This window comes from Larimichthys crocea, chromosome XVIII (genome assembly GCF_000972845.2).
Source record: "Larimichthys crocea isolate SSNF chromosome XVIII, L_crocea_2.0, whole genome shotgun sequence".
In the NCBI taxonomy this organism is placed as follows: domain Eukaryota; kingdom Metazoa; phylum Chordata; class Actinopteri; family Sciaenidae; genus Larimichthys; species Larimichthys crocea.
Genome location: NC_040028.1, coordinates 6,713,137 through 6,740,345, shown reverse-complemented (window position 1 = coordinate 6,740,345; position 27,209 = coordinate 6,713,137). Strand labels below are relative to the sequence as shown.

General features: G+C 41.0%; 1 protein-coding gene across 1 annotated transcript in view; it reads right to left on the bottom strand.

Moving 5' to 3' along the window:
* fn1a (fibronectin 1a) overlaps positions 1-25,956 on the bottom strand; it is a 29,440-nt gene extending 3,484 nt beyond the window's left edge. Inside the window, exons 1-43 of the mRNA XM_019262884.2 lie at positions 25,654-25,956; positions 24,473-24,601; positions 24,246-24,380; positions 23,824-23,955; positions 23,448-23,585; positions 22,756-22,914; positions 22,028-22,225; positions 21,724-21,906; positions 21,154-21,330; positions 17,402-17,557; positions 16,929-17,057; positions 16,590-16,733; positions 13,274-13,395; positions 12,953-13,121; positions 12,447-12,632; positions 12,142-12,270; positions 11,817-11,906; positions 11,534-11,728; positions 9,744-10,022; positions 9,366-9,629; positions 9,083-9,177; positions 8,524-8,692; positions 8,311-8,397; positions 7,948-8,139; positions 7,029-7,301; positions 6,307-6,421; positions 6,139-6,215; positions 5,962-6,051; positions 5,574-5,840; positions 5,356-5,472; positions 4,994-5,158; positions 4,744-4,899; positions 4,492-4,605; positions 4,116-4,385; positions 3,770-3,981; positions 3,252-3,339; positions 2,897-3,082; positions 2,686-2,775; positions 2,119-2,310; positions 1,921-2,010; positions 786-891; positions 448-667; positions 88-258 (exon numbers count right to left, since the gene is read on the bottom strand). Coding sequence (XP_019118429.2) covers positions 88-258; positions 448-667; positions 786-891; positions 1,921-2,010; positions 2,119-2,310; positions 2,686-2,775; positions 2,897-3,082; positions 3,252-3,339; positions 3,770-3,981; positions 4,116-4,385; positions 4,492-4,605; positions 4,744-4,899; positions 4,994-5,158; positions 5,356-5,472; positions 5,574-5,840; positions 5,962-6,051; positions 6,139-6,215; positions 6,307-6,421; positions 7,029-7,301; positions 7,948-8,139; positions 8,311-8,397; positions 8,524-8,692; positions 9,083-9,177; positions 9,366-9,629; positions 9,744-10,022; positions 11,534-11,728; positions 11,817-11,906; positions 12,142-12,270; positions 12,447-12,632; positions 12,953-13,121; positions 13,274-13,395; positions 16,590-16,733; positions 16,929-17,057; positions 17,402-17,557; positions 21,154-21,330; positions 21,724-21,906; positions 22,028-22,225; positions 22,756-22,914; positions 23,448-23,585; positions 23,824-23,955; positions 24,246-24,380; positions 24,473-24,601; positions 25,654-25,783 — 6,786 coding nt within the window. The 5' untranslated portion in view covers positions 25,784-25,956. The remainder of the gene's footprint in view (positions 1-87; positions 259-447; positions 668-785; positions 892-1,920; positions 2,011-2,118; positions 2,311-2,685; positions 2,776-2,896; positions 3,083-3,251; positions 3,340-3,769; positions 3,982-4,115; positions 4,386-4,491; positions 4,606-4,743; positions 4,900-4,993; positions 5,159-5,355; positions 5,473-5,573; positions 5,841-5,961; positions 6,052-6,138; positions 6,216-6,306; positions 6,422-7,028; positions 7,302-7,947; positions 8,140-8,310; positions 8,398-8,523; positions 8,693-9,082; positions 9,178-9,365; positions 9,630-9,743; positions 10,023-11,533; positions 11,729-11,816; positions 11,907-12,141; positions 12,271-12,446; positions 12,633-12,952; positions 13,122-13,273; positions 13,396-16,589; positions 16,734-16,928; positions 17,058-17,401; positions 17,558-21,153; positions 21,331-21,723; positions 21,907-22,027; positions 22,226-22,755; positions 22,915-23,447; positions 23,586-23,823; positions 23,956-24,245; positions 24,381-24,472; positions 24,602-25,653) is intronic.
* Between the last annotated feature and the right edge of the window lie 1,253 nt (positions 25,957-27,209).

The window sequence follows — 27,209 nt, the reverse complement described above, 5'->3', positions numbered from 1 at the left end:
GAGGAAGAGAAAGTTAATAAGTGATTCTTACATCTTCAGTAGTAAGTGTGTGTGTGTGTGTGTGTGACTATGTCTGCGTGTGTATACCTGGAAGCCTCTTTCCTCCAGGTGTGTAATAGGGTTACATGACACCTCATACTCTGAAGTCTCAGGAATGGGTTGCCAAGAGATGGTTGTGACTGTCTGTGCTTCTTGGGGCAACTCGGTTTCATTGTCAGGGAAACCAAATGCTAGACCAGGCAGAGAACCATCACTCACCTACAGGATCAAATGAGAGATTATGTTAGGTCATAAAATCACCAGTAGTGTTACATATACACTTTCTATTAAATATTAAAAACCTGATTAAGGAGCAACCCTCTCTTTAAACTTCTGATCAAGATATTTAATTCTGAATCCGTAAAAATTCTGAATTAAATAAAAAAAGAAAATCTAAGTGTCACGTACCTTGACCAATGGTACTCTGTTTCCATCAGGGCCTGCTACAGGAATATAAACCAAGGGTTCTCTTAGAGTCGGTCTCTGGCCTTCTTTTGGTCCACCATAGGGGCCATTAAATCTGTTATTAGGTCCCAGGTTCTGGTACTCTGTATAGATGTGCTGGCCCTGCTGGCCTGGTTGGGCCTGACCACTAGTGCCAGCCAAGTGGACATGGTTGGAGTCAAAACTGGACACAGAAATAAAAGTGATGAGGAAATTATTTTTTTAAACGAGATACAAATGTGAAAATATTTAAGAAAAAAAGACAAAATGAATAATTTCAGTATGATTATGCAGGTTCTTACATCTTATCATCAAAGGTCTGTGGAACATCCAGGATGTCAGTGCTTGGTCGGTGAGGAACAGGAAGCTGTGGTAGCTCGGGGACCAGAAGATGATCTGTAGCAGGCTCTGATGGGACAAGACATACACATATATATGCTAGTGGTTAGAGGCAAGCAAGGCAAAGCAAATGCACTAGATTCAGTAGCTGAACATTCAGTAGATAAAAACACAGGATGGTTGTGTTTTCCCTGTGCTCCTTAACACAGGAAATCCATCAACTTGCCCAGGGCTGATAATCCAACACGCAAAGAAGAAGTTTTAAAATAGTCTATTACCAATTTTTTTTCAATAGGATAACCAAAATAAAGACAAATTTAAGACCCATAGAAGTTGTGGCTGCTCAGATCGATGTAAGGTTTATATTTGATCCAAATTATAGATGGGACCTACTTGTTTGTATGGTTTTTCCTAGGTGGATTTAATCTACCTACTTGTTTGTATGGTTTTTCCTAGGTGGATTTAATCTAAATAAGATGTTTTGCTCTAAATAAGTGGTTGAATTGTGTTAACTCTGGAAATAGTCGCGGTTTGCTGCCGAATTGACCCTACATCTGACCCTCTGGCTGAGAATCCACAAGTGTAGATTTTCCCATTAAGGCTTTCCCATGTCTTAACATGAGTGTTTAATGTGGAAGAATATAAATGTCAAGGGCTACATGCCGCGTTTCTACTTTAGCAGCAGTTAGAAAAGAAAGCCAGCAGAGGGCAGCAGAACAAAGCTCTCAAACATAGAGAGAAATGGGAAAAGAGACATAAAAGTGTCTGGAAGTTATTGTTCATTACAGTCATGATAAATAAGCATAATCAGAGCAAGCTGTTGCCTGGAGTGGAAAGACAAGATTGCTTCATTTAATTCCTGGCATGATTCCTGAATGTGTGTTATATAAACAGCTGATAATGTTGTATTTTATGGTTTTATCAACATTTTTGTGGGACTACTTAATAGCAGCTATTTTGTATTGTTCCATGGCACCAGTATACCTTCATTACCCATGCTGAAAGGATGATATAGAGACTGTTTATTAAGGTTAAAGAAGACTTAAGAAGACTTTGCATAGTCTTTTCATGCTCGCAGGTGAATGCTGATGTACTTACGTGTTCTGGCTTTGCCCACTAGAGGTGTGCTTCTCAAAGCATTCTGCAGGGCGACAATCTTAATGACATATTCTGTTCCTGGTTTCAGACCTATAACCAAACAACAAACACACACAAACAATTATCATTTGCTATCACTTTATTTGCATGAAAGCTCCATTCTTCTGTGCACAGTTAAGTCTCATGCTCCACACTCACCACTGATAATGGCGTAGCTCTGGCCTGCATGAGGTCTGGGGGTAAGTTCTCGAGGCAAACCCCCAGCCTCCTCATAGGTGACGTAATACCCAGTAACACCTGGACTGCGTGATGGCTCCCAGGTGAAAGAGATGCTGTTGGGGTTCAGGGAAGTGAAGCGGATGTTGGTGGGTGGGATGACCACAGGTTTGGCTGGAAGAGATGGACAAATAAGTACTCATTAATAATACGTTATTTTAGTGAACAAATTGAAACTGCGACTAACACTTGAGCATAACAAAACCTCTGCAGCTTACCAATACTAGCTTGTACATATTAAAATTTCTGTGACATTTTTAATTTGAAGCAGACTTTATTAAGCTGTAATGAGATCGAACTCGTACTTCATTGTCCTGAATAAATATTGGAATGTATTCCTTATGGATGAAGTCTTTTGTTGTTGCCAGTATCAAAATATAAGTACATTAATATACATTTCTTGCCATCACTGCAAATATGTAACGTATAACACTCAAAATAATGTACTACTCTTGGCACTGACAGTGTAGGGTAGAGATTAATGATTACCTGTTGTGGCAGTGAGTGTGAAAGGTGCACTGCGTCCATTCCCGGTCAGTGTATAGATGTTGATCTTGTAATTGGTGCCTGGTTCCAGACCTAAAGTGAAGACACAGTGACGGGTTAGAGAGGGATTTTATGTGCTCTATGTACAGTAGTAATGCCATGTTATGATTTTTTTTTCACAATGCAATGTTTGTGCATTCTTATTTCTTTTTACCTGTAATAGTGTATGAACGCAATTCAGGGCCAATAGTCTTTTGAATGGGTATGTAGCCTGTTGAGGAGATAGTGGGTGTGGCCTCAACTAGGAAGCCAGAGATGGTTTCGGTCTTGGAGCGCCAGGTCAGAGTGATGGAGGAGTCTTTAACGTCGGAGATACGTACGCGACGAGGGGGGCTGATATCTTGAGGTAGATGATAAAAAGAGAAGAGTGAGGGTGAGAAGATGCAAAACCAGAAGTGAGAGAGTTTTTATGTAATGTTGAGATAAAACTGTCTGAAGCAACATTACTGTAACAAAGCACGGCATCTTTCCAATGCATTTATTTGTCATAATTTTAAGTTAAGACTTACTCTCTTGAGTGGTGACCTCTCCTTGGACTGGTCTGCTGGTCAGAGAGTTTTTCAAGGCATAAACATTGACTTCATAGTTAGTTGCAACCTAGGGGAGAAAAGGAGAAAGAAAAACAAAGAGACTTCAGTCTCTCACTGTGTCCACGTGGCTGACTTTGAGGTTACCGACAGCAGCTACAGTTATAACTGTGTGCATATTTATGCATGTGTAGCCAACAGGAACAAATCCGCCTGTATATTTCTTTTTGTCTGTAAGTTCTGATTTGTGAGATCATTAAGTATACATGCTTTCACATATTCTTGCTGCACATGTGAGTGTGCATTTCCACAATGTAACACGTTTCATCACATTATAATTTATCAGTAATCAGAGAATTTGTCCTAATTATGCTTTTGTTCCAATGTAATGGATATTCACTGTAATGGATGTCTCAAGTCCATTTTAAAGTCTAGTAACATTGAAACAAACATAAAAAAGCCCCCCAAAAACTAAACTAGGGTCCTTCATGTACTCTTACCATGAGTCCAGAGATGTGTGCTTGTGTGGTGTCTGGGGCCAAGTTGATCTCCTTAGTAGGACCACTCTTATTCTTTGGATTCACAACCACACGGTAGCCTGTGAGACCTGGTAGGCCATTAATTCGGTTTTCCTGACCTGGCACAGCCCAGTGCATAGTGAAAGAAGTAGGGCCAACCTGGGTGAACTTGAGGTTGGTGGGAGCTGAGATGGCTGGAGGGAAAAAAGGACATAAAAAGAGGGTTAAAAGGAGACCAATTTGGGGTTGACGGACTGAGTCGCTAGGGTTTTACACCTTTAAGAAATTTCACCCAAAATAAGTCTTCTGTTTGATTTCTGAACTTTACCTGTAGCTTGTGTCCCCACCAGTGGTGTGCTGGCTGTGTCATCGTGCAGAGCTATGACCTTCACAGTGTATTCAGTGCCGGGCTGCAGACCATAGATAGTAGTGGACTCAGCATCTCCTCTGGGAGCAGGGCGCAGCTCTCTTTCACCCTCCTCTGCACTTGAATATAAGACCCGGTAAGATGTAACAATTCCCTCAGGACTGTCCCAGGTGATTCTCAGTGAGGTGGAGTCGATGTCTGAGAAGGCCAGGTCCTTGGGATGGTCTACATCTAAAAAGGTAGAAGTAGAGGGAGAGGATCAGGGTGGTGTTTTTCAGTTAGTGAAAGTTTATCTAACAATGTTTCACATATGTCTCTCTAGAAAGTGTATACTCACTTGTTAAAGCATTCACAACCAAAGGAGAGCTCTCTCCATCTTGTCCAAGAGCATACACACTCAAAATGTACTCTGCTGTGGGCATCAGTCCTGAGAAAGTAATTTCTGTCTGATCTGGAGAAGAGAAGGAAAAAGACATGAAAACATAAAAAAAGACAACATGGAGAAGCCAATAATAAAAGTTTATAACTAATCAAGCTTTAAAATATTGACAACACACTCCATACTGAGAAGTCTGGTCGAACACCATACCTGGAGCAACCACTTCAGTGAAAGACGGTCCCTCTCCATTTTTGGGGACTCCAGTCACCTTGTATCCCTTGATTGGGCCTTGGGCGGGGCTCCACCTCACTGTGACACTGTTGTCTTTCACGTCCATCACCTCCATGTCAGAGGGAGACTCGACAACTAAGAGAGGACGATGAACAGGAGAAAGTTGTGGGTGTGAATAGAGGAAAACAGAATCACTAAAACGTGAGTGTGTGTATGTGCGTGTCTGTACCTGTCTTGTGTGTGACATAGATTGGAGTGCTGGATGCGGGGCTGTCTCCTCTACCAGTCACAGCATAGACTGTGATGATGTAGTCGGTACCAGGCTTCAGGTTACTGATTGTAGCAGTCGACTGAGAGCCAGGCACTGTGAACTCCTTAGGGTTACTGTGACCTCCTGGATAAAGAATGACAATGTGATAAACCAATATTTGAAAAATCCATAAAATCAAGAGTAATAATAACAACAATAATAATAACTGAAAACCATGCCTTTTTTCTTTTCAATTTCAAAATGTAAAATTTACACCACTATGACACCATATAAGTAGAAAATGTCAGAAAATCACTATCTTAAACAATTCTGATGCTCACCTGTCTCTCCATGAGTGATCCTGTAGTAGCGCACAGTGACGGGAGGGGGATCCCAGAGGACAGTGATGCTGGTGGGGGTGGATTCTAGCACTTGCAGGTCTGTGGGAGCATCAGAGACTAGAGAGAAAGAAATGGAGAGTGATAAGCCAATAAATAAAAAACATGATGATAATAATATGGTGAGTAACTGGAGGATAATCAAGTATTAAATTTTGTACTTGTCTTCTGGGTCCCACTGAGTGGCAAACTCTCTTCTGTCCTGCTCACAGCATAGATGTTGACCAAGTAGTCTGTGTCTGGAGTAAGTCCTGTCAGGGTGTAGTGGCTTCTAGAGGGGGGCAGCCTCTCATCCTTGGCCCTTCCTCCGCTGACCATCTGGTAACGGATACGGTAACCAGTGATTTTACTCTGGGGAGCAAGCCAGTGGATGGTAAAGGAGTTGGTGAAGATCTCAGAGAAACGCAGGCCAACTGGTGAATCCAGAGCTGAAGAAAGAAAAGGTCCAGGTCAACAAAATACTGATATTTATATCATCTTTGCTCTGAAAAGATGCTCATTTTAGATTCATATTTCTGACTTCATTTGCTCCTGTTAAATCAGACTCACCTGTCTTCTGGTTACCAACAACAGGCGAGCTCTCTCTCTGCTCATAAACACACACCACGCTCACCAGATACTCTGTGTTAGGCAGCAAGTCTGTGAACAGTGAATAGAAAAGACGTAAATACAAATGTAGTTGTGTGTCTGTGCTGGTGTGCATTCTTTATTTTTGCAATAACTTACTCCTCAGCACCACACTGTTACTCCCGCCTGGTACGCTAGTTTCTGTAATCTCATCTTCATCATCAATGGGATGATACCTGAATAAGTAGGAAACACGTGAGCGTAACAAATTCAATCAGAATTAAACAATACTGAGCTTTAAGAACATTGTTATGTTTCTGTTCATACCTGACGAGGAAGTTGTTGATGTCAGCAGGGTTGGGGACATGGGGAGAGACCCAGGTGACTTCTATACTGTCTGACTCAACCTGGCCAAAGCCCAAATCAGTGGGGGCTGGTACAGCTAGAGCAAAAAGAGAGCAGCTAGGTTCAGAATTTATTCGAGTGCTCGTGGTGGATTTGCAAGTTTTGTTAGTTGAAGTAAAATGGTGGACAGATAATTGTAATAAATCCATAAAATGTGGGGGGATAAGGGAGTGGAATATAGAGAAACGAATGACTTGAAAAGAGCTATCATCTTTTAAAAGGAAGAGTTTGTGTTTTATGTGTATGTCGGTGTAAATCCATGTCTGGAGTTTTACGACATCTTTAAAGTGAGAAAACAAGCAGTGTTTGCATTGGGGGACAAAATGAGCCTCGGTATGATAAAACCCCTCAACTAAAACCAGATGGTACACACACACACACACACACAGAAGATTATTAAACTGACAACACAGCATGCAGTGCAATTACATAAGCAGCTTAAAAGGTTTGCTTTGAAGAGCCATGTCTCAGGGTTAATAGAAACCTTATTACATGATATAACTCAGTACACACTGTGTGATTTGTGACTCCCCTGCAGGCAACTTAAATCATACCATCCATCTAACTAAATAGTCCAATAAGAAAATGTATGTGTGTGTATTATATTAACAGAAAAGGAAATTTGGTGGAAACATGAATCTTACAGGTCTGCTGAGTGACAGTGGTGGGCTCGCTCTCGCCATTCTCCGTAACGGTGATCACACTAATGTCATAGTCGATACCAGGCTCCAGTCCATAGACAGTATATTGACCGGTCGTCGGCACTACCATGTCTTCAAAGATGGGTACACTCTCGCCGGCTGCCACCACAGTGATCCTGTAACCAGTGATGGCTGTGGTGTTGAGCGGTGTCCAGAGAAGACTGATGGTGGTGTCGCTCACGTCCTTGAAGGTGAGGTCCGTCAACTGTGGGATATCTGATTAGGCAGGGAGAGGATTGGAGAGAAGGGGTGTATGGGAGAGGAAAGGAAGAGAGAAGACAACAGAAATACACCAAACAAACAAGAAGAGGCAGGAGGGAAGGGAAGCCAACAGACAAAGAGACAGGAGCAGTGGTCAAGATGAGCAATGAAAAATGTAATACTTCCATTCAGGTGAAATATTGAAACATCACACCAATGGAAGAGATAATGCAAGGCTGCTTTTCCTGGTATAGATCTAGTGGGGTTTCAACTCTTATTCAATGAGTGTCTCCACTGAAAATTCTTATTATATACACAGGAAAAAGTGTGCACTAGTGTTGCAAAACAGTCCTGCTTTTGTTTTGCAAGCTACTAATGCTAAATTAGAGAGGCGGTGGTAAGAGATTAGAGCTGGTATCTGTTAATTGTTGAAAGCTTATGTTTTATTTTAACATGTTAACTTTCAACATGTGTTAATTTAAAAATAGGTCTTAGGTCTGTGAATGGCAGTTTGTTCTTACCTGTCTACATAAAAGTTTCCAACAAACAAAATAATCATGAAAAATCACCCTGAATGTTTCCATAACACATGGTCTGGAAAAAAAAACATATAAACCTCCAATAATAAATCCCCAGGATTATTGGTTTACCTCTCACTCACCTGGTGTAATAGTAGTTGATATAGGAGTGCTCTCCATGTCATCCTTGACAGTAAAAACACTGATGTTGTACTCCACTCCTGGACTGAGGTTCTCCAGAGTGCAAGAGTTCTGTCCTGCCTCCACAAACTCCTCCACACTGTTTCCTTGCTGCCCATTGGTGGGAGTGCATGTTACTCTGTAGCCAGTGATGTCTTTGAGGGAAAAAGTTGGAGAAAGACAAACCTTAGCCAGAAAATGACAGGAAGAAACAATAAAATCCAAATAAAAATGTCTAAAATCTATTTATAGTATGACTTTTTAATGAAATGACGCAGTGAAGATCACATTAGTAATATTTTAAGACACTGTAGTTCACTGTGTACCTGGTGTACTGGCCCCACTCCATTGCACCGTGAGCTCTCCAGTGCCTGGATTAGACTCCAGGTTGAGATCAGTAGGAGGAGACAGAGCTAGAGATGAAGGACAAAAAGTGGAGTTAGACGAGGAGGAAAGGAATAAGAGTAAAATATAGTATTGGAGGAAAACAAGAAGAAAACAACATGATGATGGAGTTATATTTATTGGTTAATTCTTACGGGTGACAACACGTCGTGTGATTGGGGTTCCCTGCTCACGGCCGTTTATGACTGGCTGGACACTGTAGGTGTACTCCACTCCCGGAGTCAGACCGGAAACGTAAATACTCCCTGAGTCAGAGGTCACATCTCTGGGGGCTTCTCCGCCTTGACTGGGACGTACTGTCAACTGAAAGACAAATTCACACAGAGTCAGCAGACAGCAGAGAGAATGAGAGAGACATGGACTGAAGAATACAGGAGGTAAAGGTCAGGGGCCGATGTTTTCCCAACATGCAAGCCAGCAGAACATTCTCATCTGTGGTGTGACATATTTTGACCAATCAGATGTATCCCTGAGGTCTGTGGTTCCTGTGTTATCTAACTCTAATGGGGCCTTCACTAAACCAAGAATAACTGGAAAGTGCATCCCACAGGAGATGAAAGGAAATAATTTGCATTTGAAGAGGATCACAGGATGAAATTGTTGATTTTAAAAAGGGACAGAATGGGTAAACATGGTAACATTCATGAATAAATATGAAAAACACTTTATATTCTGTATTTCCAATGAGTGTACCTTGTATGAAATGCGGGGAACTGGAGTCCAGGAGATTATAATGGAGGTGTCAGTCACATCAGTGCTGAAATGAGGAGCGTTGCCCATTGGTGGGTCTGCAAACACACAGAGAGGAAAGGTGTGTTCTGATCAGTTTGTGTAACATAAGCTGCATACATTTTTGTACTTTTATAGAGATACAACAATAATGTCCTCTACTTATCTTAAATGATCAGCCAACATCATTACTAATCTTGTGTTATGTAATATATTGATATACATAATCTGTGCATCAGAAACTCACTAGTGGTAAAAACAGCAGTCTCTCCTTCACTCAGTGTATTGTCTTGCTCTGAATGGAGCGTAGCGCTGTACTGTGTATCAGGCTTCAGGTTGAGGAGGGTGTACTGAGAAAAGCGGGCAGGCAGGCGCAGCTGCTTGGGGTTCGAGCCCTCAATGGTGAGGAAGAGTCTGTAGCCGGTGATTTTGGAACGGGGAGCATACCACAACATCACAGCACTGTCCTCTGTCACATTAGTGAAATGGATATCTGTGGGAGCATCGGGCTCTAGAAAGAGAGATATCAAATAATACTGTTAGATCTGAACACACAGCTTCTAATAAACTTGTAGAAGTCATTTAGTCATTTCCCTACAGACCTGAGGGCATCTGTCATACTCACTTGTAGTTTGCTCCCCAATTAGTGGTAAACTTTCCTCTCCATTGTGAATGGTGAAGACATTGAAGCGGTATAGTGTTCCAGGCTGCAAGTGTGACACTTCAATGTATGAGTTTTGGCTGACAGGCAACGTCATCTCCCTCTGTGGAGCACCAGATTCATCAACAGGGACCACAGTGACACGGTAGCCCGAGACGTCGCTGGTTGGGCCGGTCCAGGTTAGAACGATTTTCTTATCTGACACCTCGAAGAACTGCAGGTCTGTAGGAGAGGTCACTTCATCTGTGGACGGGAAAAAAAACTATAACTTAGTATTAAGGTTCTTTATTATTCATTTAAGGTCCAACATGATTGTAAAGTCATGATAAAACTGCCCCACGCTTTACTACAAGCACGCGCATATTGAACAATGGATGTGCCAAAAAAAACAAACATTGCATCCCATTCATTCCAAAGAAAGTTGCTTACCCAGTGCATACAAGTAACCATAAGCAAAGTGTGTTAATGCCTTCCCTTCCTTCAGCTTAAGGAAGCGTCTATCTAAGAAAATTTATATCAGTGCTGAGTTAGGCCAAATTCCAACTATGAATAATGACCGTTCTCACTTTGACTAGAATGACTCTTATGCAGCTGTTTGAAATAAAGTTGGTGAATGCATGTCATGGACCCGTAACTTGACACAATACAAAATGCAAGTTTATAAGAGGATATTGTTAAAATGAAGAAGAATATAAGTCACTGTTTTAGTCCTTTGCTTTGCAACAGAATAAAACAGAAAAGTCATTGGGATCAAATCTGTTAAACGTGGTATGAGGAGAGCAAAAAAAGAATTTCATGACCTCATGACTGTGTTATTATCTTGGGGCAGATTAAAATTTGATTTACAAATATGCATTTGATACGTCATTGAATTCCTTTGCAAAACACTGCAGGATCTTTTGCTCTTATTTTGCATATCAGAAAAACACACTCCTAGCACTACACCGATAGCATGGTATACTGTGTTATGACTATTTATATCTTTCTATTTATACTTTAATGTAGCTCTGTGAAGCACTTTGGGCTGTGTGTTTTGATGAAAGGCGCTATATGAAAAATATCTAAGTTAGTTAAGTCTAAGTTAAGTTAAAAAACAGATATTTGGCTCGAGAAGGCAAGGCAAGAGATGAGACCAGATGTAATGGGAAAGAAGAAAGAGCGTAACTGGTAAGCACTTGGACACACGCGCACACACACACACATACACACTCACACACACTACCAGCATCTGCTCGACTGGCCCAACAGCATGTTCAACCTGGCAGACTGAGAAGTTTTACATAACTGAAGTCGCATAACAGCTGTGAACTCAATGACTTCACTTTTCATCGAAAAACTCCTCACGGCTACTATTAAGAATTGGAGATTTCTACATAAATCACCAAACAGGCCATAGAATGACATGCGGGTTGATTCTGACCAAATGGTGATATTTAGAGTTTTGGTCACTGCACACCAGTTTCTGGTGCCAGCAGAAATAAGGGACAGAAGTATTAATCATCTTTGCAAGGCCCCACAACCCTTCCAAATACTATCAAAAAGATTAGATCAACAAGTGACAACAATTTTCTCCCAGACACATTTTAGTCTCTTGGAAGTCACTTTTTTAACCTTGGTGGTAATGCAGTGGTTCTCAGGAAGGTGCAAAGATATGCATATAAAAGGTCCGAGCTAGTGTTTCAGATTAAAGCAAAAAAAAAAGAAAAAGAGACCCAAATATGACAATCCATCAAACTCTGATTTAAACATCTCACCTGGCAGTGGATCTCCAGCAGTGTTGACCTGTACAAAGTAAGGCTCACTCTCCAGGCTGTCCTCCACAGCATAGATACTGATGTTGTACAACTTCCCAGGTCGGAGGTCACTCAGAGTCACAGATGTTGCTGTGTCGGGGAGATTCAGCTCTGTGCTTTCGCCTTCTATTGATGGCGTGTAGACGACTCGATAGCCTGCAAGGAGGAAGAGACATTAGCAGAAATTAACAACAGGATGGTGAATAGATTTCGCTTGTGATTGATGATATTTTTTATAACATACCAGTGATGGGAGCCAGTGGTTTTTCCCAGCTGATGACAATAGAACTTTCTCCTACATCCTCAACTTCAGGCTCAACAGGAGCATCAGGTGCTGAGAAAAAAAAAAGAGGTGCAAGTGTAAGAAAGAAAAATTACAGCCACCACTTTTTCCTGGATCACTTGATCATATGATTTGCAGCCCCTGGCACTTGTTCATTAGGCTGCTTGTAGATCTGGGATTCAAAACAATATTTCATTCTAGCATCGGAAACATTTTATGCCTTAGATAAGAATGAGAAAAAGTGAGAGAGGAGAGAAATATAAAAATGTTTTTTGCGTCTACTAACCAGTGATTTGTGAAGTAGAAAGAATGAGGTTGTTCTCTCCAGAATCTGTAACCTCATAGACGTTGACAGTGTACTTCCTCCCAGGTAGAAGCTCATTAATGTTCACTGAGGTAGTTGTTCTGGGCAGATCTGAAAGGAGAAAACACAATGTTTGCTATAGATCTGAACATTTTAAAACAGCTAAATAATCTGTTAATCTCTGAGAAATAAAAAAGTAAAAGTAATTCAATTAGACTTATTTTGCTATCCATCAAATTTGAATGCACTACTCTACTACATGTTCATGTGTGTATATCTGCACTTACCTAGCACAATGGGTTGTCCAGTGCTCTGTCCCTGCTCAGTGAGCTCATACTCTACTCTGAATCCAGAAACTGTGTCAGAAGCAGAAACCCAGGAGATGACAAAGCTGCTGGAGGTGATTTCGGTCACCGACTCTGAGGTGTCAACCACAGGTGGAGGCTGGGTGGTCTCGCCTTGTGTTGCAGCCACTACAGGAGAGGCAGAGATGGAAAATAAAAGAGCTGGCTGACTCTGAGATCAGAACTGACAGCACTGACCAAAACAATCTGGAAAAAAGATTTTATGTCTAGAATAAAATGTTGAAATTACAGAACAGAATGAAAAAAATGGACAAAACAAGTACAATATTTTGAAGCCAGGAGCACTTTTTCAGATGTCTGTCTTCAATATTAATATGAATATTGTGTATTTTGTACATCAGGGACAGTAAGCAGCAATATCCAGAAAAAAATGCATGTAAAACAACACAATGTCATTCAAACAGGAACAGTCAACTCCCAAAACATACGTGATCCGTAGGTGGTGGTGAAGTCAAAGCGTGTGACCTCTCGGCGTCCAAAACGCAGCACACTAATCAGCTGGCCCTCATATGTGATGCCTGCCTTCAGACCAGAGATGGTGTAGGAGTTAAGATGGCCAGGGATCAACACCTCTCTCCATGGGCTTTGGGTGTTTTTCTGTAAAATGTAGTAAAGGATAATAATTAAAAAAAAAAACAGAAGCAACTGTGCTTTGAAGCTTAGCATACAGAACAGGAGTTTAATGTTAGATAATGTCAAGAGAGACTGCACCAGGTCCAGTGTAGAGACAACATGACAAGAAAACTCACCACTCTCCATTTGAGGATGTACTGGGTGATGTGAGCAGACTGTGGGGCGTTCCACTGAATAGGGTGGGTGTTGGGTTGGTTTCCAGATTCTGTTATAATCACCTGGACAGGGCGGTGACCATCTGAGAGAGAGAAAAAAACAAAGATAGAGGGGTAAGCAGTTATACAGAACAAAACAGATCAGGAGAGTTAAGATCTCTTTTTTATTATTGTGCACAGATTTAAGAGACAGGAGTGGGGATTTCAATGTTGTTAATATTAAATATCTTAGTTAAATCTTAACTTTGATAAGAATTCACAAAAAAAGACCATGGTGATGTGTTGGCTCTTTTACAATTGACAAAAACCTGCAGTTTTACATAACCCAACTTTACAGCGAGTGAGTATCAGTTAGTGTGCAGCAGTATTTTCTTGAACAGGACAGGAAATTGTTGCATGCCCCTGTGAGATTCCAGCCAGATTTCAACAGTCGGAGGGGGAAGAATTTTGACTCTACTTTCTCTGCTCTTTAACCCTCTCCGTTTCATCGTGTTTTCTAACCTTCCCTGAACTCTTGGATAGACAGGAATTCAGAGATAGTTCGTTTGAGAACAGCATTTTACAAGACACTTTATGAACGAAAAGGGAAAACATAGCAGACTTATCATCCTCTGAAAACTAATAATCATAATTTTCATAAGAATCTCTCCCTTAATTCTCCTGTCTCTAACCTCAGTTCAGATTCCTCTAATTTGGACATTACTGCAAGTATCGTGAAACTCAAGAGAATTCATTATCAGCACACTTCATCATAATTAAACTGATGTAATAATGATGGATTGAACATCATGCTTGGTAAATCCATTTTCAGTCCTAGAAACATGGTTTTCCGTTTCGGAGCTAAACTCCTTAAGTCTTGCTACAGGCTGCCAAACATGTAACAGCTGTCTTATGTCTACGCAGTCTGTTGGTGGATTTCTTGGAAAACCTCAAACGTGTGTATTGTGTCATTACCACATCTGACAGCACACTGGATAAACTTGGGCTCTGTGTTGCAAAAAGAGGTTAAAGCGTATCAGTATACTGCACTGAATAAAAAAGATTTAGCAGGATAGTAGATACAAAAGAAGAAAAACTGCAGTAGAAGCTCAGAATTGCAGAACCTTTACTGGTTTCGGAAATGAGAAAAGGGTATCAAGTCATTTTTAATGTAAACAGAAGTCATGTGGCGAGCAGACTACTGACATAAGCTGTGCTGATACAAACTGGTAGCTTCTATAAAGAACTGAGGTTTTCTAACCACTTTTCCAAATCGCAGAGCTGTAATCAAAGTTTCTGAGCAAGTGGCTCGGTTAACCAGAAGTTGCTAGCAGATACACAAACCTCAAAAACAATCTGGAACCAATTACTGCCTATTACAGACCCACAGGCCACTAGTGAGGGTAAGGGTTACATAGAATCAGATGTGGGACGCGCATGAAAACGGATGCACACTTGCAGTGGATGTACAAGCACACACACGCATGCATGTTCACATCCCCCTTTACTCTGCACACCTAGACACAACATTCTTGATATAGACAGATGTGCAGCATGATGGTGATAAGAACCACATTTAAAAGGGAAGTAATGTTCAGAGTCATCTTAACAATAAGAAATGCCCCAAAAGATTAAACTACATCCCAGACAAGGAGAGATAAAACACAGACAGCAGAAAAGAAAACATTTATTTAAGGAGATGTTATCAATGTAGGGCTAAATCTGAGACTTTTCAAAACCCTTTTACAGATCCTACACATGGATTTTCCATTTTTACCTTTTATGGAGTTTTATCCAGTAAGCCAACTGACTTGGAGTCTGCATTTGCCTCTTGCCCGCCCTTAAATCTTAGCATGCTGTATTTTGTATGCCTAGGCACACACACAGTTCACAGCTGGTTGCCATTACAGCCACTTACGGCAGAATAGTGCCCTACATTTTGTGTCTCCCATCAACCTGCTTCACACACAAAGCAAACAAGCAGCGGTTCAAATGTTCCTTTACGTAAGAAATGTTGAACCTGAAGTTCTGTTTCCATTACCATAGCTTTGGAGACTCACGTGGAGCTAAAATGACAGATTTATTCATGCTGTGGGAGATCATTTTTTTATTTGATCTACAAAATAGCAAATGCATCACAAAAGTCAACTGCACTGTGCATGTGCATCACTATCTTTCAAAACTACAACACAAGAAACCAAAGAAAACCACAGAGAAATGGTTTACAACCTAACAGAGGCTGCATCTAAACCCTGACTGATGGAAAAATCCAGAAAGAAAAGTGCCAGAAACTAATTGCATACTGGGTCAGTTGTAATGACAATGGGGGCAGAATGCTAACAAGTCAACAGCCTGTGAAGGGACACACGTAGGAGGAAACTGAGCACGTTGAGACAAAACTGTAAGAGAGATTTTGTTGTAAAAAGCTGATGTCCAGTGAAGCCAGGCTTTGATTCAAGTCATCGGGAATGAGGTAACTTAACCATCGTGGCTACACATGTTGTGCAATGAAGCATGAACAAATTTTAAGTGAACATTTTAAGTGATTGCTATAATCCACCAAATTTAAAACTCGATAGGCTCTTAAGGTGTGGTAGGTGTGTGTGTGTGTGTGTGTGTGTGTGTGTGTGTGTGTGTGTCTCAGGGCGTTTATACACACACATGCAGTGTCGTGTTTTGTACAGCTGTGGCAACAGCACAGGGGATGGACCACATGCTAGCAAGAACAAAGGCTCAGAGTGGGGGGTGTATCTGTAAAAAGAGGAAATCACACCCCCTCCTATTTCTGCCTGTTTCACATCAAAGTCAAGGGCCTCATTTTGGAGGTGACTTAAACAAACATTTTGACCCTGTGAACATTTTGTCCATTCATTGTCCTGATGCACCAGAGCTCATATTGTCTACCTGGCCTTCCCAGTTAAAGATGCAAAAACGTTTGTTTTGAATAAGTTCTTAGGAAAAAATAAAGAATCCATGCCATTTGTTTTAGTCTACTGCCTTATCTTAGCCTAACAACTATCCTAGAAAAACACTCAATAATAATATCAATATATATAATGATATAAAAAAAATTCTGGAGACGTTTTACATGTACAAAATAAACAATTTCAGATTTTTTCCAGCCTAGCACAATAAATACAAATATATAATGAATAAATACCTGTCACCTCAAGCTCCTTCAGTGCACTGAAGCAAAAACATCACCCACCATAGCAGATTATACCAAAATCTGTCTAACAGTATACAAAGTATCATTATCCCAACCCTAAATGCTAAATGGATATTAATAACATCTTACCAGGGTAGGACTGCTGGGGTTCGCAGCTAAGCTCTCCAATGCCGTTGCCATAGCAATAGCACTTGTACATGATTCCATGGATGACTTTATCCCAAGACTCTCCGATCTGATAGAAGGCTCTCGTCTCTGGCTCTTGGCACTGGTCTGAGGGCAGAGTCACCAAACAACACCAATGACAAGAGTTTTGGAGCTGATACAGTGCTGCATCGCTCAAATGTCATTCTTTACATATCAGGACCTTTTGTCTATTAAACCATATATATATTTTTAAATGTTAGTTGAAACTGGATGAAGTCAAAATGGTGGAGCCTTTAAGATACTCTAACATGGTAAACTCACCAATGGCATCACACTTCCAGCGGCCACGTCCCTGACCAAAGCAGGTGCAGTTCATCGTGTAGCCTTCCTCATGTTGTTTGGTGAAGGTTTGGTTCACCTCATAGGTCAGACCATCCACAATACACTGGTCTGCACACACAAAGACAAGTATATTAAGACGCGGACAGAGCTTTTCTACATACCTGACTGCTTTTGAACATCTGCTTTTCTAAAGTGTGTGTGTGTGTGTGTGTGTGTGTGTTTGTGTGACGCAGGTGCAACTGAATCCCCATAAAGTGCAGGTGTGCAGGCTCATTTTTAACCTTTTGACAGGTGAGTGATTATTTCACGTGACCTTTCACCTCTTCACTCAGAGAATTCTAATATTACACCACCACACACACATACACACACACACACACACACACACACATATCCCGGTAGAAAAGGTGATTGAGAGTTGCTGTGGTTTCAGTGTTCGTTCAAGCACACACCTTTAAGCTGGGAGTAAGCAACACAACTCCACTCTCCGCGGCCATTGCCAACGCAGGTACATCTCATCATGTGACCCAGAACATCGTGACGTTTGTCCCACTGGTCTCCCACACGGTACATCACCCCTTCACTGGTCGTACACACTTCTTCATGAGCTAGAATACACAAGACAGAGCCGGTTACAAAACTAATATACTAATATGTTGGTTTAGAGCTATTTAATTGCTGATTGCGTGCATCCAAACGCATCATACACATTTCTTGTTAGCAACACAAACATTGCATCATGGAAACAGAATAAAAACAGAATGATCCCCCTTGGAGATCACAGATTCTACCCCACAATTACTACACAAGGTTGTAGAGGATGCAACCTACAAAGAACACCTGTGCCCAAAGGAAAGAAGATTTTCTGGAATTGAAACCAGCCAGCCAGAAACAGCTGTCTTATGTCCTTGTGTGCATGAATAACTGTGTCTGTTCACCATACGCTCTCCACTAATTAAAAGAGGGAGTGATTTTATTTATCAGGAAAGATAGAAAGACCGAAAGTTTGTGAAGGTGGGTGAGACAAGCAGAGACCTGCAGCTATGTTGAGTTTGTGTGTGTGTACGGAGGGAAAAAAGGGGCTTCTGCAATGTCTTTATATGGGACCATGTAATCTCACTGCACGCCTATAAAATGTTTATGGTATTTAACTGTTGAATGGAGGTTCTTTACATTACTGGATATTTTACTGCAGATTCTAAGCTTTTTTTTTTATGAATGTTGGCCTGTATACAAATTAAAAGGAGTAATACAGCAGCAGAACTTACGAAGGCGTCCTTAAAGTTACAATGCTGACAAAATTCCAAGGAATTTCCAGCAGGCATGTTGGTTCCATGGTGTTGTGATACATATGCACATTTAAAAACTCGCTTATATGCACTTTTCTTATGAGCATACATCTTTAGCCCAGCCTTACAAACTGTTGCCAGCTGTTTTCTTTTAAAACACACTGACTATTAAAGAGGCTGTGTGTCAGTAAAAAAACAATGAAAATGCATATTCTGAACACACTGCATACATGTCCATAGAATGCTCCTAACATCTGAATAATATTGGCTTAATGCACATCAGAAATGCATGCATGCATGTATGCCAGTGCACGCATCTGTTTAACTCTCCATGAACAGTAGGGAGGTGGAGCGGGAGATAAAGGGCAGATCTGATGTCTTGGAATCCTGCCTGGACTTTTCTAGGTCAGGCAGAATCTGGATCAGAGTAGAGATCCTTTGGACTTAGTTTGGTGACTGTGTACCAAAGCTGTGACAGGGGCAGAAATACAGGCGCTGGAGTTTTTTTAGGATGTCAATTTTAATGTCAAGTACTTAGCCGCCGGTTTTAGATGTGCAATAGCCTGGATCTCAAGCTAATGTAGGCCTTTGAACTACATGAAATCTCTATGATTTTAATTTCTCCTTTTATATTAAAGATGATGATTTTTTGGTCTAAAGTCATTATCAAAAATGTGTGTGGTAAATTTTATATGAATGCAGTTCAAGCTAATGTCTCTTTAAAGTCAAAGGGTTAACTACAGTCTGAATGCATTTGTCCTCAACTCAGCCTACAACCAATATACATCCAACATGCATCTCTTTAAAACCAATCACTGCTTTCTTAGGGTAATTGAACTGGTGGTTTAATGGCTCTAAAAGAAGCAATTTAAAACTTAACAGGCTGTTTGGACATTGCAGCCAACAACTGCAACAGATTCACAACTACCTGATAGTCAGGAGACTGAAAAAAACCATATTATGGGCTGAATTTGAGTTTTTTTGGTGCAAAATGGAAACTTAACACCTGATTTTGAAGGACTGATATTCAAGTAATTACGGTCATGTTTTTGAGTGCTGTTGGGGTATAGGAGAAAAGTAGATCTAATAATGTAAATGATGCAGTTTGCATAACGCCCTGAGTGTGGGCTCACAGCTGGAGACCGTTGACCTATCATCCCAAGAACACATGGCAGACCAAATTAGCCTATCTAGCAAACTTTCCAGAGGTCTGCCACAGGTGGAGGAGCAGAGGCTCCAGACTATTACTGCTCTTTACACACCACAATTAACATCTCAAGTACCATGTTTGTTTTAACAATCCCTGTGAAGTCATTAATGTCAATATCAAAGACCCCCTGCTGCTTTGACTGCTGGACTGAGTTTAACACACTGACAGTGGCTAGACCTGGACGCTGTTTTATTCCTCTTTAAATCTTGACAGGGTGTTTTGTTTCTAACAACAGGGTGTCAGCCCAAAGGTGGGTCCTGCAACTGAAATAGGCATATGAAAGAAAATTCTGAAGAAAATTATAGTTTAAAAAAATCTATTATCCCATCACTTGCTATGTATTTTAAGTCATCATCATAAAAAAGCACAATAATTACTATTCTAGGCTGCACACAGCAGAGGCTCTTGACTTTAGAGCCAAGTTACAGTTTTAAGTATCTTAAAGTACTATCTATTTGGCTTACCACACTGCAAAAAAACAAACAAAGATGAGTTCTTGTGAGATATAATAAATCCACTGCTGCCATTTATCTTTAAATTCAAAGATTGCTTCATCTGAGATAAGTCCTGTAGATGTGTGTCATCATTTTACAACTTGCTGCCAAACTATTCCATTTCCTATCTGTCTACTTTGAAGTCGACCAAAGTCTGCTTTGATGTAGACAGTAAGATGGATTTTTTGTTTAAATTAAAGACACCTTCTGATTTATGGATATTATCTTACATCCAACTACGCTCACATCACGCACACACTAAATTTAAGCAATGCCTGGGATAAACCTCAGTGTTCCACTGTTTAAAAAGCCATTAGTTGGCTTAGATCTCCCTTTGAAGATTTTCACAGTTATACCAAAGACTACACCCACTCAGGTACGTTTGTATTAACCAGCTTTGGATTCTACCACATACTTTGACCTACTGTAAATACCCAACGTATTTAGGCTTTTTTTTTTAAATTGGGCACACATTAGCTCTGATATCTAGATGTTCTTATTCTTTGTTTAACGGCATGTTGGTATCATCATTACCATTTCATTACTCCTTTACATATTAGTGTGTAGTGTCAACGACCCCCCAGGCTTCAGTCTCCTTTGTTACCCATGGAGACTTAATTGACACCTATACAACACATTTCTTACAAGGCAGCAGCGACTTCAATGTGAATTTGACTACACTATAAATAAATGGTTTAAGAACTGCAAATTAGATTTTGTCTGAACCTTCAGTCCTGACTCCTTGTTAACATCACTCTGGCTTTTATGTAAATTAAATAAGGTTACCCATCACATCATTTCATCTTAAAACAAAGCCTATGTTAACTCACTGATTCAGACTGGGCGGAGATACAGACGGATTTACTCAAGACTGGGAGGGACATTGCAATTAGCCATGCTAATCATGTGGGTGGCCCCCGTGTCTAGCAAGTGGTGATGCTATCCACAGTAATACAGATACATTTAGAAACACATGTCTGAATAGGGTAGCATTTTTAACCCTTGAAACATTTTTTGTAACACTACAGTGAATAAACACAACACTTCAACAAGCGTTACATTGGTTGTAACATGGTCTCTGGTTTCTCTTTTCACAAACTAACTTGAAAAATTCTTTTAAAAGTCGGTAGTTTTCTTTTAACTGGACTGACTGGCTTAAAACTGATTTCAGTATCACACAACTTCAAACAAACTCACACACACAGACTTACCAGCCATGGGGCAAAAGCCGAAACGTTGTTCTGCATCATAGTTTGTTGTGGTGCCACACCACTTCATGCCATCTCTACGTCCCTCTGCAGTACAGTCAGTGTAGTTTCTGCCATTATAGATGAAAGGGAACTGGCACATGGCACCATTAGAATTGCCGCCTCGTGTTGCCACGATTGCTGTTAAAAGAAATACACATTAATTATATGGTATCACTATTAATGTCCAAACCTCAACACAACATGTGTGCTTTTAATGGTATGCATACATAGTATTAATATTAAAAGGTGAATCTGAACTGATCTGAGCATAATCACATTAATATTATATGTGTTTAAATAACATTTTAATCAGCCTAGATAAGCTACCTTTTGTCCATGCTCAATGCTAGCAAACGTTACGTATCTGAATGTGATAACTGGACTGTTTTTCTAGAGAAAGAGTCTCCACTGTTGGTCTTTCTGAACAACAAAAAGACCGGCCACTCTGTCTTCAAATGTCAGAATGGTATGTAGCAACGTTAAACTAGTATGTGCATATTAACCAGACAACAGCCAAGTCTTCAAGCTCACCATTCTTCTCTGTGCAGAAAGAATATGTCTGGTCTTTTTCAAAGTCAGATGAGGTGGAACACCAGAGCTGTCCATCACTGCGTCCATCAGAGGTACAGGAGTGGTAGGTCTTCCCCTTGTAGACAAAGGGAAACACACAGGGCTGACCTCCAGAGTTGCCACCGTAGACCGGAGCTGGTCCATCTGCGTGAGGACAGGAATACATGATTGTTGCATTCCAGTTGCCAAAATGAGTAGACACGTGCATATAATTATTTTCCACTGGGATGCTGTGATTTTGTAAAGACAAAACAACATCTCTTACTCCACTCTTCACAGCTGATTCCATTTCCAAGACAGGTACAGATCATCTGCTGGGTTCCCTGATTCTTAATCCAGCGCTGGCCAATGAAATATGTCAGTCCTGCTTCCGTCCGACAGGGTCCCTCCTGGGGAAGCTCAGGTACAGTGCTAGGCTGGTAGACTGCAGGCTGGATGTTAGTGATCACACGGGAGCCAGTGCCTGAAACGCATTGTTGGATTCAGGTCAGGGGCAGCAATAATATCAGAGAGCCAACATCCAAAAATGGCTGATGATGATGGAGCTAAAACAACACAGAGTGTTGCTTTTAATTAAAAAAACAAGAATAAACATCCTTAAGCATGCAACTGTCACTACTTATCAATAATTATGTCCCATTTAGAAAAAAGTTCTTTATTGTCCGTGTCATGAGGAAAATATGTTTCTGTCTCACACCCAATAATCACTACAAACCACTTCAAGCACATCTCTCCCACTAACTTTCCCATGTTTCATTTCTCCCTCTTCATTTCTTTGTTCCCCTTCTCTCCCTCTCCCTCTCCCTCTCTCTCTCTCTCTCTCATGAGGTCATGATCATGAGTTGCAAGACACGTCTTTCTCACTTCAACACTTAGACACTTGGCACTTCTTATCTCTTCCTCCTCACAGCATCTGTCTCTGGCATACATTTGTCTCTCCCAACAGAGAGCAGGAGGAGGGGAAAAAAGAAGAGGGACATTATCATTTCTCACCCAGGCCAGTGGTGTGAAGTGAAGCATGTCGCTCACACTTCCACTCCCCTCTGCCACTCCCTGTGCACAGACACTGGAGCGTGTGGCCTTGGCTATCTGTTTTGGTCCAGGTATCTCCAATACGGTAGGAGGACAAAGTATCCTGGTCGTTACAGCGATCTGTGAGAGAGGTGAGTGAAAAGAATTAATTAGATAAGACAAAAACTGTGAGACAGCACAAAATGTAGAGAAAACTTTATGTTAATGTGCAAAAAGTATGCTGTGATTCTCTGGGGATTGATTCCTCCTGGTCACCAGCTGGTTCTTTGTTTGTACTTAGTTGACAACTTGTTGAATAAATGCATGATAACAATTCATAGATGACCTCCACTACAAAATCTAAGCCCACCCTGAAGTCTTGCATGTGACGCCAACATTCATTTTCATCTGTTACATGAGCCAGCAACATAAAGGATGCAAATAAAGGCTCCAATTGGAAACACAACTGGTAAACATTCCCTCCATCTACAGCCTGTTCAAATCCTCAAACAAATCCTAAGCTACACTTTGCCTTCAAGTTCTGCCAGCAAGGCTTGAGAGTATAGAGACATCAAATGAGTTTTTCAAGTGACTTCTCAAGTGAGCTGGATTGATGATTCAAAGAAATCATGAACAAAAAAGAAAATGGTGAGATGATAAGCAAGGTTTCTTACTTCTGGATGTGCATGTGATTCGTCCACTTCCCTCTCCCAGACAGGTGCAGTCCACCACCATCCACCCCTGGTACGGCTTCTCCCACGTCTCCCCAACAACATAGGATGTTCCCGCTGAGTTGTCATAGCAACGCTCAGCTGCAAAAAACAGACACTTATGAAGAACTCAAGTTTTTTTTTCCCTCTCTAATCAAACTTTGTCTACAAAACCATCAATCCCATAAAGTAATGTTTATTCACTGACTGACAGTAAAACAGGATGAGTAATACATAATCGTGATAAGCATCAGTCAGATTTTCAGCCAAGCAACGCAGCCAGCTTTGATCTGGTTGAAATACAGTCATCTGTTAGTCAACGGCTGTCTGAATGACTCACCGACAGGCTTGCAGGTCCACTCTCCCTTGCCGTTACCCAGACAAACACACTCCAACATGTAGCCTCCTGTTTCATGGGGTCTCCTCCAGGTGTCACCTATCTTATATGAAGCCCCACCCTCGTGACAGCGGTCTGGATAAAGCAGACATTAATATGCATGTGTGCGTTTTCACAGAAAGAATCCAAAAGGAAAACAAAACAATGAAACACACACTCAGACATTTCTCCAATTATCTAGCCACCCAGCAAACTGCTAACAGCTGCACAGCACCAGTTCCTAATCATCTGTGGAGAATATGGAGATTACCCAGTTTACTGGCATCAGTCTGGGAAACCGTGAGCTTGGATGTGTGGTCTCGGGTTAGAACAGTTAATGGCTGATTGTAGAACTCATAGAAACACACACAAGAACACAAACTTACTGGCAATGGTGCAGCTGATCTTGCCCCTCCCAGATCCGATACACGTACAGTCCCAGATCATGTTGTCCTTGGGTCTTTCATAGGTTTCTCCCACAGTGTAATACTGCTGGTTGATCTTATCGTAGCACCTTTCCTCTGTTTTATCAAAAGAAAGAGGAAAATGAAGATGAGAAATGATGCGGAACACGTGCTTCGGAGACACAATAGATCAATGCACAGTAACTAACCTTCAGGTTTGCTTTTGCACTTGATACTTGAAGTGGCTCCATGGCAGGTACAGACCAAAATGCTGCCCAAATACGGCCGTTCCCACTGCTCATTATCGGCATAATGGTTACCATTCTCTATACAACCGTCTGATAGGAGAAACAGAAAAACAGAAAAACAGCTGATGAAACAGCAGGAGGTAACATAAAATAACCCCTACTACCTTTTCTTTCCTACACCAGAGGTACACCCACTAACACTGTACCTGCTTACAGTGATCTTTTTCAAAGTGGAAAGACAAATGCAGACACTGGAAAGTGGTTTAGCCCTAACCATACCTCCAAAACACATAGACCAGTGTTACTGGTTAAAAGACAAAATATATATTTATATAATAATTAAATAATTTCCTCCTGGGATTATTAAAGTATTTCTGATTCTGATATAGCAAAATAAAAGCATGTAAGCAAACCCTAAATGGGAATAAGCATTCTATTGTGGGAGAAGACTTTCCCCCATGTCTGTGAAATTGACCCTGGATGTGTTAACTTGACTTCAAAGCCCCCCCAAGGCTGAGCAATAAATCAGCTGAGAATAATACACACTTTTACTCTCTCTCCCCCCACCGGGCATGCTCTTTGTTCACATCTCATGACTTCACATGCCAGGATCATCTCTCTCTCTCTCTCTCTCTCTCTCTCTCTCTCTCTCTCTCTCTTTTCCAAGTTTAAAATTGAAGCCAAGTGTTTTTTTTGTTGTTGTTTTTAACTTGTTTTGTTTTTTTTCTCTGAAGCTTCGATCATTACCCTTCACGCATAGATGAAGTTGAGGAGATCAGAAAAGGGGTTGAGGTTAATACAGTGATTCCAAGATTAGAGATTAACAAGTGATTATAATTTTTTTTGGCAACTTGTATTGTATCAGCAGAATGCACAAAACTTTGATTTAATGAGATTATCTCTTTTTAATTGCATGGACGCTGAACAGATTATACCTGAGAAAAATACAAGAACACAATCTGAATAAATGTCCTGTTAGATATAATATTTCTTTCTACCTTACGAAATAAAACATCAAATCATAATAATTAATTGTCATGTCATACTTCAAACTCTGGCCTCTAGTGGCCCCCGGACCCCAAAGCAACTACTTATTTCTGCATTCATCATTCTTGTGACTTATAACTGGAAGTAGAACTTACCCTGAGAGACTGAGGAGACGTGATGCTGCAGCGCTTGTCGCCGACTCTTGTGCGTCCCTTTGGGCATGCAATTCACCGCGCTCCCGATACAAAGCGCAACCAGCACCCTGGCTATGGTGCTGCCGGACATACTGTTTAATACAAGCCGCTCGGTTTATTGCAGAATATGGTCGCAGGTGCTCCGTGTGCAAATTTGTGATTCTCCAGTTACGGAGAGAGGTCGGTTCCAGTGCAATTCTTATCTTGTGCCGCGCTCCAGCCTCCCGGATCAGTCCGCTCCTCTCCACTCTGCGGCCCCCAGTGTGCACGTTACTAGTCTGTGGGAGTGATTTATCTGGGCATGGCTTAGTTTCAGGCAGAAGAGGGAGGTCCAACAAAGAGACCGACTACCCACGCAGTATAGTGGAGATACAAACTTTTTTACGAAACAAAGATGATTACGCAAATTTCAGGTCATAGACTCCTCTTCTAGCAGCTTTTCTAAAAGAAAAATGGGTTGGTTGTCTCCATGCAACCTACACAACTGAGGTAAACAAACTTTAAAATATCGTTGACTCGTGATGCAGAGGCACAAATGATGTAGTTCATTCTGTAATCAGAGTTTGGGGTTTGGGACCCTGTTGGCCATAGGGGTGTAGCCATTCTCTCATCTGCTTTTTTCTTGTAATGTCATCCACGGAGAAAAGAAAATCCACAATGAGTAAACCACTCAAACCTCCTGTAATGTTACTGTCACTTATAACTACAACAACCATCGACCCCAATTAAGTCTGACAGCTCCCAGGTGTACGTGAAAGTTAATTTAAATCAATTTTGCGGTTGTTTTCTGCTTGGAATCATGGATTTATGCAGAAAATGACGTGTTTTATCCACAATTCATCACCCTGCCTGCACAATACATCATTCACACATACCATCAAAGCTCCAAGGGTCTGTGTATTCATTCTTGATATTGTCATCAAGTGTTACCTGATTACTGGTCTGTGTGATTTTAAGCCACACTGCCTTGCTACAGTATATTGGCCTATAGGTTTTTACACAGTCCTGGTTGTGATCAGCAAGAATTAGGTCAATGGCGTCAGTGTCTGGAAAGTTTCCAGTAGCCTAAAGTTTCAATGTCTGGAAAGTGTTTATTTGTCCAGGCTTTTATTGAAATGGTCCCCCTGTGATATCGTCCTTACGTCTTCTAATGTGCAAATCAAGAGATCAATTTTTGATTTACTCTTATTACTCTTTCCTCTCTCTGTGCTGTCTTTTCTCCGCAGTGGTAAATAGTTGATTCCTTTCTCCTGTACATGTTCAAGTTTAATTCTCGTTGGTTCATTTTAAATGAGGTTCTCCAGTTTAAGTCTTCACCACCATATAAAGCAAGAAGAGATGATACTACATCTGTCCTGGACTTTGCTTGTTTACCTTAGCAATTGCTTTGTTCAGTGTTCCTTAGCAGCACTTAGTAGGAAAAGCCTGGATTACATTCAGAGTTTATATGTTTGGCAGTTGGAACACTAAGGTTGAGTTTTCTTTTGCATCATCTTTGTCTATGTTTCCCTACATTT